This window comes from Microchirus variegatus (assembly GCF_963457635.1).
Source record: "Microchirus variegatus genome assembly, chromosome: 1".
In the NCBI taxonomy this organism is placed as follows: domain Eukaryota; kingdom Metazoa; phylum Chordata; class Actinopteri; order Pleuronectiformes; family Soleidae; genus Microchirus; species Microchirus variegatus.
This window is the reverse complement of record NC_139802.1, coordinates 5956194-5976407: the sequence shown is the minus strand read 5'-3', so window position 1 is coordinate 5976407 and position 20214 is coordinate 5956194. Positions and strand designations below refer to the sequence as shown.

Here is a 20214-nt window from a genome sequence, read left to right as displayed (position 1 = left end):
AATGACAATGTTCTCAGATGTCTTGTTTTGTCCACAAACCAAAATGATTCAGTTTTAATGATTCATTTGTTATGTGGAGCAAAGAAACCAAGAAAATATTCACATTTAAGAAGCTGAAACAATCAGAAATCTTGTTTTAATAATGAAAAAAGCTTAGTTAGTTAGATAAATAGTTGATGATTAATTTAGTAATTGAATAATAATCGTTTCAGCTCTAAATTCTTATTGTAATTTATTAGAGTTCTCACGATACCAAAATTAGTACGATACCAGACAAAGTATCACAATACTGTGGCCTTTTTTTAATTATTATTTTTATGAACTGCAATGTATTTGTACAAATTATAAATACTTATTAATTACTTATAATGTTATTTGGTGCATGATAAACATAATACTGGTGAAGTGAGAATTAGACAGAATGGTTTTAGTTCATATCTCAACTCTTTGCATATTCATTTATGTTTAACTAATATAAATAATCAACTTAGGATAACAAATCCACTGTCTTTCAAAAAAAAAAAAAAAATCTATTCGACAATAATGCTTCTTCTCCAACATAATAAACCACAGAGGACACAATACAATAAACAGGAACTGCTTCTGCCATGGTGAGTATTGACATCTTCACACGGTCACAGCTTGTGATAAAGATAACGTAAAGCGATTATAAACAAGTGGAAAGATTAAAGTAAACATTTATCTGAACATGACGACAGTATGACATCTTTAGAATCTTTTTAATTTAACCGTCATTTATTTATATATATATAAACATTGTACATAACAATCATACAAATTAACAGTTGAGTTATTGTTAAGGAGGAGAATGAGGCTGATGTGGCGCCCCCTGCTGGTCACAACTGAAACTTCATGCGAGGAAAAACCTGTTGAGGAGAAGGAAAGTTTCAGTGGAAATGAAACTAAAACACACACACACACACACACACACACACACACACACACACACACACACACACACACACACACACACACACACACACACACACACACACACACACACACACACACACACACCTTTGACCTTGATCAAGTGAAGACAACACAATTACAGTGGCTTTAGTCCAGAAAGTACGTTCACTTTTATATCACTATTAGTGTTCAATAAAACAGTTAATGGCTGTGTTTTTAAGTTCCTGCAGAATTCTGTATATTTTCCATTCGAAAAAGGAACGCAAGATGGCGCCATTGAGCTGTGTAGCTGATGTGACGCGCCCGGCAAATGCGTTTCTCAGGGAGGTTTACGTCAGCAAGAGACGCCCGGACTGTTTCAAGTGTAACACAGGAAGTCCGGCTGACGAGAGACGACGTTAGTTTACACAGAAAAATATTTTTTTCACGGCTAAAAGGTAAGAGCTTTTTTACAGTTGTTGTTTGGCGAACCGCTTTTTATTTGAGCCGTATGGAGTGTATTTTGGACAAAGTGTCGGAGCTTTTGATCCAGAAATGCGGCAAGTGGGTTGACGCAGCGGTTCCGTACGAAGTTTGATATGTAATTATACGCAATTTAGTTGTTATTTGAGCTGTGTTTGTTACAATTAGAACAGTTATACAGCCTTGTAGCCCAGATTCTATGGCTTAAAACCAGCGAGTGAGATAGTTTAAAGTGACACACCATAGCAGCATATAGTAGTTTCATGTGAAAATGCGTATCTGCTACGCAAAATGCGAATATGTTGGCAGGTCTTGCGTTTATTTAGTGATAAGTAGATGACGTTTGTGGTGAAACACAGAAACACAGTAGAAGTAAAAGAACAAAAAAAAAAACACTTGAACTCTAGGAGCCAACGCGGAAGTAGCTGAAATACGGACATTTGAACTTTGCTGCGCGAATGGGCTAAACCAATCAGGAAGAAGGAAAAGAAAGCGCTGTCGATTGCCGTGAGAACAACTCCTTATATGGACATCCTGAGTGAGCCTGTGTTTATAGGGCTCTTGGTTGGTTACAAACAGTCTAGTACTATTGCCCTGCACTCACTGCAAGTCATTTTTTATGCTTTATACTTTTTTAAAAACGGTGTCGTTAACTGTAAAGAAATCATTATCATGCTGTAAAGCCTTATTTGTTTAATTCACATTTAGCTGTTTATCTTTATCTGCTGCTCCTGATACACTTTGATTTTCTTAAAGCTATACTTACCTTTCTTGAATGTCTCACAGCACTTAGAAAAAATTTGAACATGAACACCTCCGCCTCCCTCAAAATCCCACCCTCCAGGGTGGAACGGCAGCGGCTATGCGCATGTGCGATTCATTTGCAGCCTGGACACAGATTGCAAAGGTTCTCCGCTCTACTCTGACTATAGGCTTGGACTGCGGAGGTTTCAGTGCTTTGGGAGGTGATCCCGGCAACACACGCTGCTTGTTGAACACAGTAACTGCAGAGTGACGCGTGCTTTCACGGCAGAGTCTCCAACATGGATGTATAATATGAACTGGATAGAGCACTGCCCCCTCTGCCTTCAAGACAATTTTTACATGGTGGCCACTGTGGGTACTGCAACAGAAAACCCCATGGAGCCCAAAAGCAATTTTCCCATTGACCGCAATAGTAAAATAAATGCCTGTAAAAGTGTCCACAGGACACCTTGAGAAATAGACACAGGCTTTTATAGATCTTTATATGGTAGTGACACTACTGCGCATCCTCTATGGGCCCCATAACCCGGAAATAAACGCGGAAGTCAAAAACTTTTTTTTTGCATATGCGCTGGGTGAGCAGCTTCATAGGAATGAATGGAAGCAACAGGCGGTGCTCTATCAAGTTCATATAATTTATCCATGGTCTCCAAACACCACAAAAAGTCGGCAGATTTAGCGACAAAGTGGCCATGTTGGCAACACTGCTCTGTCAGAGATGTGCGGGACTCGCAAGCCGTGACATTGATCGGTGAGTCACGCGACAGATGACAGAGGCGAGGTGCGCGACAGAAGACGGACAGGTAGCTCGGCTAATTATTTTATTCGGTCCAAATTTTTTAATTGGTCATACGTTTATCATAATAATATGAGCATTAAATGATGATGAGTTTCAAAACCTGGTGGGTTTATCTTACGTTTTAGAGTGCCATACGCTTATTAGCAGCAATTTAAGATTACAAAAGAAAAGTGTAAAAAATGCAAGAAAGGTAAGATCACATTGAAATGTTCATGTGTTCATATAAGACTGAATGTGAGAGTGAATGGTTGTTTGTCTCTGTTTGATGACCCTGTGATGTCCAGGATGTATGCTGCCTTTTGCCCTCTGTCAGCTGGGATTGACTTCAGCCCGTCCATGACCCTCATCTGGAGGATAAAGGTAGGAAATTACAATTATCATCCCATTATTATTATTATTATTATTATTATTATTATTATTATTATTATTATTATCACAGAAAATCAGTCCGACATATTTCCGTGACAGAAATCAATGATTTACTAAACAGTCCTAGCTGTTGTTTGTCTGGTTTTTCCCATGTACTTGTGTCGTCTCTGTGGAGACTCCAGCTGTTGCCAAGTATTGAAGTGGTGATTGTGTGAGGCCCACACCAAGTGGCAGCTTCAGCTGACAGCCACAGATGGCACTCCCAGATTACAGAATGACCCCCCACATCCCCCCCATCATGGGCAATCTTTACTGAGGACCAGAAAAATGTAAACGGACGCTTACCACCACCACCACTGTTGCTGTCCTGTATACTGATGAGAAAACGTAACCCACTTATTCTGTTTGTAGAGCAGCTCAATGGGACACTTATTACTATACAACAGACCTATATTAAGCAAACATCCCATCTTTTATAGCATATAATAGCAACTGGTTAAAACAACACTGATAATATGTCAAAAGTCAAATGCAAAGCTCATTCTTTCAATTTGAACACCCATGAGAAAATGATAAAGATCCCAGACTCTTAACAATCGTCGTTATTTACATCACGTTTCATTTTCCATGTTTGAGTCCATGGTTTCTGTGTCAGAACGGAGCCATGTACAGTTCAGAGCGATGAGGTAACCGGTGGACCCAAATATTCTCAGAATGACCAAATGTGTGTCACCAGAGTCTGTGTGTTCATTAGTCAGCGTGATCTACACACAAACAAACACACACACAAGCAGCAGCAGCAGCAGCAGCAGCAGCAGGTATTATGAAGTGGGGGAAAGGTGGTGTGAAGTGAAATGCTGCTTAGTGTTGCTGCTTGTCCCTGTGAGTCTGTGCATGTTGGTATTCCACTCAGCTGGAGATGGCAATTACAGGCAGTTTGGGTTCTAACTGAGAGGACAGAGCTGCTTGATGAGGACCTGATGACTGGAGAGGGAAACTAATGCCTGCTCTAACACTGGATATTCACTGAGGCACTTTTACATGTGCACACATTTGTTTGAGGACGTTTGGCACCCACAGTGACATCATTCACATTATTAACCGATCCCAATGCAGAAATTGATCTATTTTTCATTAAAGCTGCATAGCCCCCCTCCTCTCCTCTCCTCACCCCACCCCTGTGCTTCTTGCACAGTCCCCAGGCCTAATGGATTTCAAATGATGTGGATTCCCTGCCTTTTAAAAGTGCACTAAAATATGAATTATCTCAGTTGAAGGAAAGTGAATAAATAAGAGTTATGATGTTATTAATAGAATTGTATGTTGCCTGTGCTCAGGTTCATTCCCCTGTAATAAAAATAGAAATTAATATGAGGCAAGGGTGAGTGATGTGGAAGCATAAAGACAGTCGGTGTGTGTAGATCTGTGCTGGTGGGTGCACAAGTGGGTGTAGGGGTTTGAGGGGGACACAGCGTTTGTATAATTTTCTATGACATAACATTAGATGTCAGTATTTGTGTTTTTGAATACAGTTATGCTGAAGGCAGCAAGATGATTGAGTTGTCAAGACAACCATGGATGTAGCTTTGGTTACTGCAGAGAAATCCAGCCTCTCCTTCTGTGTTGTTTTAGGGAAACACTATTGTTTCATGTGCTGTTGACGTGCAGAATTGGTGCTTAGGGCAAATTGTACACTCTAAAACTGACAGTAGGTGTGAGAGTGGATGGTTGTTTGTCTCTATGTGGCCCTGTGTTAAAATAGATTTTTATATGAATTTTTTTATATTAAAATTTAGTGTCAAGCCTGAACAAAAGCTAATTTACCCACATTGTCCATTTCCTGTGACAGAAAAAAAGTAGGTTTCATAATCTTGAAATTAATATATGAATACAATATTTACAAATAATAACAGATTTAATGTTTCTGTTTAAAGCAAAGTTGATGTTATTCATGTGAAGTCCCTTAGAGACTATGTATGAAATACTATATCAGAGTAACTGAATATTTTATTTTATATACACACCTTACTCCTTACTGTTATTATTATTTGTGTGATACAATCCAATAATCATAATTTTCTTTTATATTATTTTACTATTTTTGCAGTTTTATTTATTTATTTATTTATTTATTATATGTGCCATTGTAAACAACAAGATTTTTTAATGTGCTTTAGAAAGTAAAGTTGATTTGATTTTGAATACTGTACTGTGACACAAAAAGCTTCGGTATATATTCATAACTTTACATCATAAGTTCTGACAGAGATTACACATTGAAGTATGTGTTGTAAATAAAGCAGGATTCATTTATGTACATATTTATAATCATGAGACTGATATTGATATTGATACTGAGATGCTGCAGAAACCAGTACACTGCCCTCTATGGTGTGAATATGGTAATGAACCTGTTTTACAGGGAGAGGGAGGAGAGCTCAACTTCTCTGAGGTCAGTGAGGTCGTTTCAGTCACGGTTAGTTTCCTCGGTTTAGTATTTAAATCAGGCACAAACGGGCAGGAACAAAAAGGCGGCATGTGTACACATGGACAGCTTGTGACCTTTGCTCTGTGATCACTGATGTAGTGTTTTATGTAACAGAAACAGATCATATTACCAGGAAGTCTTCATTTGTCTTTCCTGTCTTCGCCTTATAACCCACCCAGCAAATCTGTGGTGAGCATCTTTGGAAACTATGATTAAAAGCCAACAGCTACTTTGCTTCCTGGCTGCACATACTGCAGCTCTTTTTTTTTTCTTTTTTTTTAAACACAGTTTAGTTTCTTTTTGATTAATTTTGCTTGTACTTGTTTGAACAAATTCTACCAAGCTCTTTCAGTAGCTGTATCCCTCCTCCACACAGCACTCCCACCCAATCTTTTAGTTGCCTATACTATGATCTGGAGATGTGCGTAAGCAGTGGCTTTCTATTGTCAGCTGAATGACAAAAAAAAAAAAAAAAAAATCCTTGGCAGTTGGTCCCAGAATGAAATCTGTTTTGTTCTGGTGAATTTTGGCTTTCACCAAATGCACATAATGTACACAAAACAGAGCTAAATAATACAGATTGATTATGTGCTGCAGCAATGATCCGCTTGCTGTCTATCCTACCTGAGGAATGTGTTATCCTTAGCAGCATAAACACAATGTGTTTTGGACGATTGTCTATAAGATGTCTAATTGTAATAAAAGTTATTTTGATTGAACAGGTTGACTGAGTGATGGTTCCTCCTCCTCAAGTATGACTTGCACATTTGGGAGCCAAAGTTGACATTTAATCTTTAAACATTTAATCCAGGACCTTGTTCAAGGTCATTTGGACTGTTTGGCTGCACTCAACAACAAGTCCTCTATTGTAATTAAGCTTAGAATTCAGACACAATCTCTTTATGGTTTTTAGATTCAGGTGTGCCATATTTGCTGATTAAAAAAGAAAAAGAAAAAGAAAAAAAGAGCAGATTCACACTGGTCTCTGAGGTGCATGCACCTGGAGCAGTGAGGTCAGTATCACCTGCCTGGTGGATTCGCTGTCCTTTTGCTCTTTTCATTAACCGCTGAATACACTGGCTTTCAATAGGCTCTTTCAGCGTGTCATGCTACACCACCATTGAGTAGCCACGTTGCCACCCATCTTTCTTAATGGGGACTGGAGACTGTGGAGCTGCCTTGTTGCCATGGCAGCAAGCGCTTTCACATTCTCCCCACATAGTGTGGAGTGTGCATGTTGTTCCCTCCAAACTGTAGCACACCACAGAGTAGACAGGTGTGCTCTCTTTCAGACGGGACTGAGTTATTTTCCTCCTGCTCTGACAACATATTCCTCTTAAACCCACCACCCACACTCCACGTTTCCCTTTTCTTTTCCATACAAGCACATAATGTCTCCCAGAGGCCGCTCCCACATGCTGAACTTAACCCCAACATTTTGAATTTTTCGAGCTTTGTTGGGGCAGCTGTGGATGAATGTGGTCGAATGAGTTTTGTACCAATCACAGAGTTGGTGGTTTCAGTATCCACCAACCACTGAACCTGATGCACAAGCAGTTTGAGTGTTGTGTGGGGATGAGTAAACAAGAGTCCAATTGGAAACATTACCTCAAGTGATCTGTATCACAGCTACTCAGCTCAGTTATTCATTGTCTACCACTATCAATAAATGACAGTGTTGCATTAATATCTGATATTAAGTGTACATGTATAGTTATATGCTTTACAGTTTAAATACTACCACTGTAAGACTGTTTAAATGTGGCTTTCAATGATAACAGTAAGTGTAAGTGTTATTTATGATTTGTGGTCAAGAGGGGGCCGGCCTCGACGACCAAAAGTGGGGAATAAATCAACTGTTCACAATATTGCAGCATGATATCACACGTATACTTAATAATACTATTTATGATGCAAAATTAATGTATTAACATCAAAAACAGACATTTATTTTAAATTTATTTTAAAAATAAAAACACTTTTACTCAACTGTATTATTGACTATTGGACATTATAATAATTTTTATGTCAAACTATTGTTAATTTAGATAAGATATCTGATTTTTTTCCCTTTCAACTGAAAAGATCTTTGTACCAGGAAATGTTTTTTGTGAATGACGTCATCGATGTGAACTATCGCACTCTGAGGAGGAAAAGCTTGCTATTGTGAGTGTTTGCATCATCACACATGCTTCCCTGTTGTGTATGTGTATGTGTGTGTGTGAGAGAGAGTGTGAGTGAGACCCAGTGTTACATGTCTGGACATGTCTGCTACATAAGAAGAGGCTCACTTTGCTTCAGTACATGCATGGTGAGGATGCAGAAGCAGATTGTGGTGCTGATGCTTGGACACTGAGCAGTTTCAAGGTAATATTATTCATATCTTCACAATTGTGCTGTGTGAGATCACTGTTGAAAAAGTAGCCCCAGAAGTTACTGCATCTGGCGCCCACTTGAGTTTTCATTGTGTTTTCTGCTGAAGGCTGCTGTGTGTGTGTGAGTGAGTAGTGAGAGGCAGTGTGTTTAAAAATGGAGAACTTTTGGCATAATCCAGTGTTGATTTGCTAGAGAGAGAGGTAGAGTGTTGCAAGTCCACATACCGTAACTACTACTATTAGTACTACTCCTTCTACTACTGTTACTCCGACAATCATTAGCTTTGAGTATGTTGTGTTAGTAAGCTGACATAAAACTCTCTTTGTCTTTATTTATGAACCGCACTGAGGAATGCAACTTCTGCTGCAGCCCTTCCGTGTGCAAAAAGAAAAACAACAACAATTAAGCCAGTACAACCACTCCTTCTGGTTGTCCGGGTTTGCGTCTCTTCTGAAATATAAGCAAACATTAATTATTATATTCCTGCAGCTTATTGCACAGCTCACTTGACTGACATTATATCTGACCTTCAACTCACAGTGAGCCATTTCAAGGCAATACAACAACTATCTCTCATAATATTATGTGTTTCACAGTGGGGCTTCTGCCACGTTGCTTTTCATTCTTTTGTCATGGGGATTGTGTAGTTCCTGAGGTGTGCATTGACTTGGTAGCATCTTTGAAAGGAACATGAGTCACAGAAGCAAAACAAGGCAGTAGCCCTTTGGCAGGACACGCACATACACACACACACACACACACACACACACACACACAGGGGACATGTTATTGTCTCAGCTATAACATCTGTGGAAAGGCATAGTATCACTTAAGTGGTTTAGAGTGTGTGCGTGTGTGTGCGCATGTGTGTGTGTGTTATCGACTGTAAATCACATGTGCACTAGATTTATGTTCATGTCTTCCAGGTTGCTGCTGTTTACAGCAAACAGTGGCTGCACAGAAAATCGAGGAGGAGCGTGTGCTGTGAGGAGGAGGCTTTCAGATGAGGAGGAAGGCCACGGTGACAAGTGTCAGGGCTAAACTCTGTTGGTAAATCCAGGTAAAATATCTCTCGGGAAGAGACGGCACCTAGGGAGACCTTGGTGTGTCTTGTTGTGTGTGTGTGTGTGTGTGTGTGTGGGTGGGTGGGAGGGGGTCGACTCCCAGTCATTTTTGAATCTGAATAGTTGCAGGGCAGCTCACAGCGCAGATTATGAGCAGATTTATCTCCGCTGCAATGGAAATGCATATGAAAAAGAACAAGAACGAGGCAGTGCATTAAAACAGCTTTGATGTGCTAACACACTGAACAATCTAATTCTCTCTCAGTTTGGGTGCATGCATGTTTGTCAGGATCCACGCATGCATTGCCAGTGCAAATGCCCCACAGTTCTTCGCATTTATGCAGTAAGTCTGTCTGAGCAAACCCTCTATGATTCTCCAGCTCTCTCTCCCTCCCTCCCTCACCCACAGTCTGTTGCTCCCTCCCCCTCCTTCCCTCTCTGTGTGAGCGTAGTCTGGGCGCTGAGCCAAGTAGAGTGTGTTTTTTTGAATGAATACCTGATGCGGCTGATGAGGCTGGCTGGGGGAGGAGCTGTGTCAGTGGAGTACTGAGAGAGAAAGAAAAAGGAGGGAGGGAGGGAGGGAGGGAAAGGGAGAGAAGCAGAAATACAGAGGGTGAGAGAGAGAGAGAGAGAGAAGCAGCCAGGCAGAGAGGGAGCTGGCGGTCTGGTGGCCTTGCATAACACACACTGAAGCAGCCTTTGCACGCAGGACTTGCTGTGAGCTTGAGCAGTGGGGAACTTCCTTTACCGACGGCCTGCAGGGGAAACATAGCTTTCATACGGAGAGGAAGGCAGAGCTGGAGCCGCTACAACACAAGCTCCAAGAGAGGAGAACGGCACAAAGGAGAGATTCAGGAAGAGGAGTCCTAGGAAACACGTCTTCAGCACGCACGCACGCACACACACTGACACACGCACACTGAGAGGCAGGAAGAATCCTTGGACATGCTCTGCAAGCAGTGGCTGTGGAGAGGCTGGTGAGCTATTCTTAGTACTCTAACCAGAGGGGAGGAGGGTGGGTTGTTTCTTTTCTCTTGATTTGTGGCATAGTAGTATTTTCTGCCCTGCTACTACACTCATGCGCTCTCACTGTCATTCTAAAGCCCCTGGAGGCTACAGTCACAGGCAGCATCTGTCCAGAGTCACAGTTGTAGGATTCAACAGCATCACTCCTCCTGTTTGGTTGTAGTTGCACCCGCTGCCAGGTTTGCCTGTGTACACTCGCTCCTCTGCTTGTGTACTGTGAGACTGAAGTGTGTGGAGCAGAACTTTGGAGTCACTGTGAAGACCAACAGCTTGAACCCCATTGCTTGTTCATACTGTCTGCTTTGGTCTGCCACACGGACGGTCCGCCTTTTAAAGGCATCGCACCACTCTTGTGCAGCGAAGGGGCAGTGAAAATGGCTCTTTTGGGTATTAGATGAAGCAGTCGGTCGTATTGATCTGCTGAGTGGTTAAAGCAGCTGTAGATGTTGATTTGAGATCCTTGTTATATGCAGTGAATCACACACACACACACACACACACACAATGTACATGTTGTCCTCCTCAGTACCTCCCCCTGTATGCAGGAGTTTAGATTGATAATGATGTTTTTGTTTTCTATATATAGACATTTGTTATCCAGGGGCTTCACTGTGTTTAGGGTCAAACATAATAGATAGCAGCATTGATGCCAGGTTCATAACCCCGGGGGTCACTGCATCAACTTTTCTGTGTGCACATTTTTGCAAAGAAGACACATTTCAAGACATTTGTCACTGAATGATGTTGTTGCCTTCCCGTGGCCTCTCCGCAGCAGCATGATGCAATTGCTAATTGCTATGATGCTGTGGATCAATGCAAGGAGTAAGTAGTGGGAGAAATGAGAGAAGACTCCCGTGTCAAGAGGAGGCGGTGGTAGGGGACCAGAGAGGAGCTGGTGACGATGTAACTCTGCTTGGGGCCTCTCACCTGGAGACAAGCGAGAGAGGAGGATGAAAGAAAACATTATTTGTGACGGCAGACATACGCCGCCACTACGCCAACCTATTTCTGTGGTTTGTGCAGCTCTGTGTGTGGGAGTGTGAAAGAGGATCACATACGAGCTGGACTCTTTCACTCTGTCTGAGCTGAAAAGCATCAGTGTGTTGAAAGAAACAGAGAGACAGAGAGCCCCCCCCCCCCCATTCTCTGTTGTGACCCATCCATACATGTCTGAGGGGTGACAGTTCTGAACCAGGCTGGTGATTCGGGCATCCTGTGGTGACTGGCTTGCGGTGACAGTCATGACTCGAAAGCTCGCCTTTGTTCTCCATAGTATCACGCAAGCAGTATGTTTGTTAGTGTCATTGTTCTAATAATAGTCTGATGCTGGAAAATCTAGAGAGGCTTTTAGCTGCACTGTGTGTGTGTGTGTGGATGCGAGTGAGTGAGGAATGTGCACAGTGCTCTGTCCAGGTTAAATGAGGAAACGAGATACACCTTATTTTAGAGCATCGCGCTCTATCGACAGTAATGGTGTGTTTTTGGAAATCGGAGCGTGCCGGCTTTGTCTTCCACTGCAGCTGTAGTCAGAGGAGGTACTTGTGCGCTTCAGATGTGATGTCATTACAGTGTTGATATGGTGTTGCTGAGGTGGGGTTGTTGCCACTGAGCAATTCATAGCGCTGGCTGTAGCAGCAGCAGCAGCAGCTCTGTTGCTGATAGGGGAACTCTCAGCAAGGCGGGGGCTATGGCACTGATGCTGCGGGCGCTGCTCAATGTGGGTCAGGAGAAGCAGCACTCTGTCTTCTCCCCATTCCCTATCTCTCTCACTCTCTCTCTCCCTCTCTCCCATTCCTAATCTTCCTTCTATCCCACCCTCCCACCCCTTTACTCCCTTTCCTCCTTCAACACAGTTCTGTCATTTTACATAGCCTTTCCTCCCGCTCCTCCTCCCCCCCCCCATCCTCCTCTTCCCTCTCTCTCTGTCTCTTCATCCCTGTTCTCTCCTCCTTTGTTACATCTGGAGCATCTACCAGCCTCTGTTGTTGCATGTGTGGAGCTTTTCGATGCATTTGGTTGAGGTGACCTTGTCGAAGCCATCGATAGATAGTGATGCGCCTGACTGAGGTCGCTGCTGTGTGTTTTTCACCTCTGTCTTTATGTAACACGTCTGCAGCTGCACACTGTCGTGAACCTCACCTGTTATGTGCAAATAGAGTTTAGCATTGGCTCATCTGAATGGTATGCAGGTGGAGAAATGTGAATGAATGGTGTCATACACTCCATCTCTGTGGTGCCTCTGGCTAATGAACAACTCGGAGTCCTGTGCATTGACCCACAGATAAGCATGCAGGAAAGAACATTCAATCTGAAAAAAGAAACAGTGGGAAAAAACATTAGCCCATGGGAATCAAACAGACTGCATTTTAATGTTAGTGAATTTAATGGATGCATAGCATATTGCTGGTGTTTACTAGATACAGTATATGCATAATATGCTTGTGTATGACTACAGTGTATGAGACTAAATCTAGTCAAACATCAACAGTGGCTACTGTAGCTCCATTTGTGACTTGTTGATTAAGATACTTTACACTTAGACTTAGACATTTTTCACATTATAATTGCATTGTTGCACCGTTCAATTTTGGTGCACTGGAAAGACTTTTAATGCGTTTCATTGACAACGTGAAAGGCCCAGTTATTTTCCAGAATGTGTGATCAAATTTGAAGCCATTGTGTTTTGACTTGATTTTTCTGATGTACCTATTGACTCAGAGTTCCTGTCTGGAGGTGGATGTTATATTTATAGTAGCTCCACTGACTCAACACAAGACCTGGGAGTGTTAAAACAAAGACAATAGCACAAAATCCTCTCAGGCTGTTACTCTATGCTATTATGTTTTCACTGTGCTCTGACTCTTGTACCCCACAGCAGGATAATGGTCAACAGCAATAAGGGCTGCAGAAGTGAGAAATAATCGAGAAATCCATACTTCATAAAATGCCTGGGAATGATGATGTTCTTGAGTGTCTTGTTTTGCCCACAGACTAGAGCTGAAATAATTTATCGATTATTCGATTATTAATCGATTACTAATTTAACCGCCAACTATTTGGATAATCGATTCATCGGTTCATTGTTTCTTTGTTCCACAGAACAAAGAAATCATTAAAACTGAATCATTTTGGTTTGTGGACAAAACGAGGCATTCGAGAACATCGCCATTTCCAGGTCTGACAAACGCTGATCAACGTTTCTTAACATTTTCTGACATTTTATGAACCAAACGATTAATCGAAAAAATAATCGACAGATTCGTTCGATTCCGAAAATAATTGTTTGTTGCAGCTCTACTGCAAACCAAATGTAATATTTTTCTTTCTTATATGGAACAAAGAAACCAGAACATATTCACATTCATGAAGCTGTAGCTGAAAGAGTGTTTTATTTATTGAAATAAACGCTCAAACCAATAGGTCGTTTATCAAAATAGTTTCCGATTAATCTAGTTATTCATTAATAATCGATTAATCAAATAATCGTTGCAGCCCTGACAGCAATGCACCTCCCAGGAAAATCCTGCCTGGTGTTGAAAACATAAAATAATATATTCTCCACATAGCATAATGATGACACACAACACTTTGTAGTGTTTGTGATGTTGGGCTATATAAATAAAACTGACTTAACTCGACTGTGCTCTACATTTCTCGTCATCACTTACGAAGAGGCTAGTTGAGTTTTGAATAGATTAGCTCATGTAGATCTTCAGGAGTCTGATACCAAGAGGTTCTCATTTGTTCAAGTGCAATTGAAAAACACAGTGCAGTAGCCACACCATCAGGCACCACCTTGTGGCTAAACAAAATCAGGGACATCAGTAGTATTTTGGCATCTGCAGATTTGTGAATATGGTTCTTGGACACATGCTGTGCTCACTGAACTAGTTCAGCAGTACGATTAGTTTAATGAGATTGAATTGAATTTCAAGCCAAGCAAAGTCAAATCAAATTCATGTGTACAACTTGTGTTAAGAGCTGTGCTTTTATTACAGTGTTTATTACAGTATTACAGTGTCTGACTCGATCTTCTCTCTGCCATCAGATTACTGCAGACATTGTGGACGAGGTACATCCGCCAGAGATGATTCCTCATGAAGTCTATGGAGCTCATTTTGTGAGCTGGAGCAACTCCATCTTCTCTGGTTTGAGACGTGATGCCTTCCACAAGTGAACACAAAGAGAGTCAGATTCACAGAGTGCACAGAGAGGTCAGCTCCTTCACGTAACCACTGAGGACAGAAAGGAGCCTCAGAGGAGCTTAGAAATCTTACAAGGGAAAATTAAAACCACACTGGCACAATGAAATCCAACCAAGAGCGGAGTAATGGATGCCTACCTCCTAAGAAGCGCGAGATCCTGGCTCTGGAGCAGAGGCCAGTGGTTGTGGCCACAGCTCCACCCCCAGCAGCGGCAGTAGTTACCGATAGTCCTCACACAGAGAACTTGGCGTGGCTGGCTAGTGTAGCCAGTGAACGCTGCAAATCTAGGGATGCAGAGAGTCCACGATGTCTCATCTCCTCCTCTCCTGCCACCTCCGTACCTTCCTCAGTCACTCCTCTGTCTACAATGCCCCTGGCCTCTCTGCCCGCAGTTTACTCCACAGCTGTTCCTCAGCAGGCCGGGACGATCCAGTTTGCTCAGCTGGGACCCAATGTTCAGTTCATCAGCTCTGGGCCTTATGCTGGGTATATCTCCTCTCACATCATCTCAACAAATGCTAGCTCTGTGCCTAACAGCTCTGCCATAGTAGGACAGCGGACCCACCTGGACGGTTATACCACTGTTATATCCCCCAACACCAAAGGAGAGCAGCAGTTCCAAATAGGCCTCTCCTCCACAGAGCTGACACCTGTGTCGTTACCGAGCTCTCCCCAAGTCACCGGCCAGTACATCCATCTGGACAGCAGAACTCCTCTGACTGTCAGCGGAAATGCTGTCACTTCACCCGCGACTCACCTCCAGCTACACCCTCACGCAGCCGTACTCCCTCAGACACTCACCCTCGCTCCCTCCCAGTTGGTGGTTCAGTATGCAGATGGTTCGGCGGGGAAGAAGCCGGACATGCATTCTAAGAGTATACTGAATGGAGAATTGGAGCTGGTCAAACAGGCAAAGTTCCCCAATCATCCAGCAAACCATCAGCAGGTCCAGAGTTATGAGGCCAGACATATCCTTCTCCCTGCAGACTATGGCCACAACCCAGCAGGACTCCAAACCTCTTTGGTGCTGGTGGCACAGCAAAACCATGGAGATGAACACGAAGCTGCTTCTAATAAGATCTCCTTCCTCCAGACTGAGAAAGGAAGCATCTGCTTAGGAAAACCAGTGTCCAGGTCCTCTTCTTTCACCTCCCTCCCGTCCTCAGAGATGGTGAAGTCTGTTGCTCCTCATACAGTTATCCAGACCACTCTACCACACGAGGAGCTACCAGCCAGCCTCTATTCCTCTACACAGCCACCCATCATTGGCTACATCACCAGTGCAAATCAGCATGCTGTCAGCTACCATGCAGCACTCCCCCAGCACTTGGTGATCCCAAGTTGCCAGTCCCTCCTCATCCCAGTCAGTGGTGCCAATAATGCCACAGAAATGGAGGTTAGTCGTACTGTCAGTGCCCTGACTGCTACTACCACCCCTCAAATATCCACCGCCATGCCACATGCCTATCTGGCCACAGCCCTGTCAAAGTGTGAGGCACTCGGGTCGGAAGGACATCACCCACATCCTACAGCTACACAGGCCACTGTGCTGCCAGTCCTGCCCTCAAACCAGGCTCCAGCAGTGGTGGCACCTCCATCCCCCCCTCCTGCTCGTGTCCCGACTCCAGCCCCGGTTTCTATCCAAGCATCTCCCTCTATTTCCTCTTCCTCATCTCCTGTGGCACTTCCACCGTTCTTCATGCGAGGCTCCATCATCCAGCTTGCTGATGGGGAGCTGAAGCGCGTGGAGGACCTCAAGACAGAGGACTTCATCCAGAGTGCTGAGATTAGCAGTGAGTTGAAGATCGACTCCAGCACTGTCGAGCGCATCGATAGCGGGCAAACTCCCAATGCTGTGGTCATTCAGTTTTCTGTGGGAGAGCTCAAAGCCCAGGTGAGGTATTTTAAATCAATGGTCACTCATTCATCATTTAAATCTTAAAGGGATAGTGTAGATTTTTTTTGAAGTGCAGTTTTACAAGGTGTTGACATGTTCAGTACTGACTTTGCTCTCACTGAAAATAGGGAGCACAGATTCTAGTCACTTAAAGTAAAGCAGCACAAGACAACCTGTTGTAAATTGATGTACCATCAAAAATAATCTTGGAGAGGTTATTTGAAGGTTGAAATCCTACATTGTGTCACGTGTAGTGTGTCAACTGAAGCCTCACCTAATCAACTCTACACCTGCTTAAGTCTGTGATATCTTAAGAATATGTATGACAGTCACTTTGTTATCCATTCACCCTCTGTACAAAAATTCAGAGAAAATCAACAATTTTCTATCACGGCAGACCTCAATTGTTAATCCACTGCTGCCTCCATCACTGTGTTGTTCTGTGACTTTGGTGTTTGAAATCCTTGGTTCAGAAGATAAAAATGCTGATTTTCTCTATGGACTTTTATTTGGGAGAGACAAATGTATGTCTTATTATATGCCTAATTTGTTTGGCATATACAGCAGATCTGGGATAGCATAACATTTCACCAGCTTTTAAGTTTTTCAAAGATTTTACAATTTCCAACAGAAAAGCTTCCCACTAAGCCATGACAGGATGATGACGAGAGAGCATGCACTTTACATTGGCACCCCATATAATATTTACATCTGGATTTTTGTTTTTTTTCAGATTTCAAAAGGATACAGCTACATTATTTAGAAACAAAAACTTAAAACTAACAGAATAATGTTCTAATCCTTTCCAAATAGCAGTAGTGTTGAATGTCCTTGTTAGTGTCAGTATGTCCATCCATGTACTGTATTATTGTTTAGTTTCTGGAGCAGAAATCATGAAACTTCACAGTTATGCTTATTGTTTGTTTGGTTTTCATGAGAGAATATTATATGACTCCAGTAAAGTGACAGAGCCGAATGATTGACACTTGACATGACTCTTGTAAATCTTTTTTCAGCCTGTGTTTTGCAACAAAGCTCACAGTGAATGTGTTCTTCTGCAGGTCTGTGTGGAGGTGCTGGTGGAGTACCCCTTCTTTGTCTTTGGTCAGGGCTGGTCATCCTGCTGCCCAGACCGCACCACCCAACTGTTTGAGCTGTCCTGCGCCAAGTTGTGTGTCGGCGATGTTTGCGTGTCGCTGACCCTCCGCAGCCTGAGGAACGGCTCAGCAACAGACGCCCAGGCTTTTGGCACTAAGATGAAGACGAGTCACCACTACGACTCCTGTCACAATGCGGATGCCAATGTAAGACACAGTATGAGTCCGAACGCTGCAGGCAGTAATGGCGGCCTCCTAATGAAGGCTTCCAATGTGGACGGTCTGGAGAGGAGACAGTTCATTGGACAAGGACCAGGGCTAGTTCCAGGATCTGCAGAGGGGACCTATGGAGTAATGCTGACAGTCTCAGGGACTGGAGAAGCAACACAGGAATCTGCTCTCACCAAAATACAGTGTGGTGATCTAGAGAGACCCACAGTTCGCAAGAGACGCTGGTCAGCTCCGGAGAGAGACCAGACTGATAAAGCAGAGGACGAGCCTCCTCTGACTCTGCCTAAACCCTCTTTTGTCCCTCAGGAGGTTAAAATCAGCATAGAGGGCCACTCCAGTACTGGACGTGACAGGTTCTTCAGCAAAAGGGTCGACTGCTGAGAGAACTTTAATGAAGTATCTGTGGTTTGTTTTGTGTTTACCCCCCCCCCCCCCTCTTTTCTCTCTATCCAGACTACTGTACTAAAGGCAGAGTTTACATAGTATTTACATGTTTCCTTTGATATCTACGATGAAGTCCAGTTCGGAAGAGTTCATAGTCGGTGTCACACATGAGATCAGTGCAATCAATGCTGAAAGCAAAAATGAATGCAGCATGCATGAATGTTGAATATGAATGGCGGTCACCTGAGAGACATTTCACTTTTTTTTTTGTCCTTTTTGACGTGATGAATGCTGTACAGTTCATTAGTTCTCTCATCACGCGAACAAGCACAGACCCCATGGGTAACTATGTTTGGATTGTTTGTTAGTTTCACTGTTAAATTGTTCTGTAGTGGTGTTTATGAGTCAAAGCGAGAGAGAGAGTTGTGGTTGTGGTCGATGCTGCCTTGTGTATCTGATGAGTTTTGAGTTTTAATTTCCTTTGCATACCATCACAGATACGTAGTACCACTTTTGGTTGGAGTCACGCGTCTCCATACGTATGTTCTCGTCTGTTGATTTGTGTGTTTTTCTGCGTGGCTGTCAAACAGAGCACAGGAGTCAGGTGTGTGTGTGCGTGCGTATGTGCGTGTGTGTGTTTGTGAGCTCAGTTTTCAGCACAGAAGTAGAAAAAGAAAATGAATGTAACAATCACTGCGTTTGTCCTCAGCACTGACACATTTGCTACACATGCTGAGAAACTATTGCAACTTTATCTTGATACTTCATCAATTCCTGGTTATTATTAATCTTGGTAATTCCCTTCATGGACAACGCGTTCCGTCTTTTACCCGCGCTGCTATGTGCGGCATTTAAAATATGTCCATACAGAGAATATAATGTCTAATACCTCGAAAAAAGACGATTTTTAGTCAGTCTATGTTGGGACTAAACCATAGTTTGGGCAACTTGGCGACTCTAATTCAGTGATTGCTTTGTTTTTGCAAGCTGCCCAGCAAGTAATTAAAAAAACTTGTATTGTTCCGTTCTCAAATGGACATGTAAAACATGAGCGACATCAGCATTCATGTGGAGCCTTGTTCTCGCTCATCTTTTCGCTTTGTTTCAGTCCTGAGGGAAACATCTGGCTCTGAAGTTTGGAAATTCTCCCTCCATGTTTTTAGACTTTTTTTATTGAAAACAACTTCTTGCTGCAGCTACACAACAGTGTTTGACGACAGTAGAGCAACAGTTAAGTCAAGTAAAACGGTGGAGATGTGGATCATAAAGCCACAAACAATGAGAAACTAAAGAAAATAAAAGCATGACATAGTAATTACACATTTATGGGAAAATGCTATGTTCCCATGCTACTGATGCTATCCTCATTTGTTCTTTTACTGAAACTATGGCCTTAGATACAATGTATAATGTACTTTGTTCACAGGAGCACATGTTTTTTAAGGGTTTTTTATTTAAAACCTATTTTCCTCAATGAAGGTATGTCCATACCTGGCATATCAGAGTTCTGCTGTTTGGAGTCGAACAGCTCTCTTTAGGTTACTACATTTGTTTCTCAGAGTAGAGCCAAAATTAATATCTTACAGTTCATACTCAGGAACAGTGTGTGTCAGTGTGTGTGTGCGTGTGCGTGTGCGTGCGTGCGTATGTGCATGTCCATGTGTGTGTTCTGAGCAGCAGCACTTTGATAAGGCATCCAGCAGGATTGTGGCGGTGGTGGTGACCCTGTTTGGTGAGCAGATGCTCGATATAACGAGGGCAGTAAAGTGACTGTTTCACATCACATTATGTGCGCGACGGGTTTATCATTGATAGAAAATATACACTAGGACAGGGAATGTAAACACACATCGGGGCAGACTATCTCACTTTTATTTTTTTGATGACTAATAGAGCTACTACTCAGCGACAGGAAGATAGAGTTGTAGATATAAACGAGGCCAGCGAGTGTTCATCATGTACAGTAAATTGTATTTTAGAGAGTGTACAGTGTGTGTATAGATATTCTAATCCTTATGTAGCTTATGTACTGTACGTGCCACAGCGCCTCCTTTCTTCAATCATTCCATTAACTCACCAATATCAAGTGGTCCTGCAACCGTTTTTCCCCCCCAGTCA

The 20214-nt window shown here is 42.6% G+C and overlaps 1 protein-coding gene across 1 annotated transcript; it reads left to right on the top strand.

The window, feature by feature from the left end:
* Window positions 1-14587: 14587 nt before the first annotated feature.
* LOC310937252 (ataxin-1-like) lies at window positions 14588-18093 on the top strand (the record flags this gene model as incomplete). Its single annotated transcript, XM_083901482.1, has 2 exons — window positions 14588-16381; window positions 17446-18093. 2 exons carry the CDS (start codon window positions 14588-14590, stop codon window positions 18091-18093), a joined length of 2442 nt encoding a protein of 813 aa, XP_083757608.1.
* Window positions 18094-20214: the final 2121 nt, after the last annotated feature.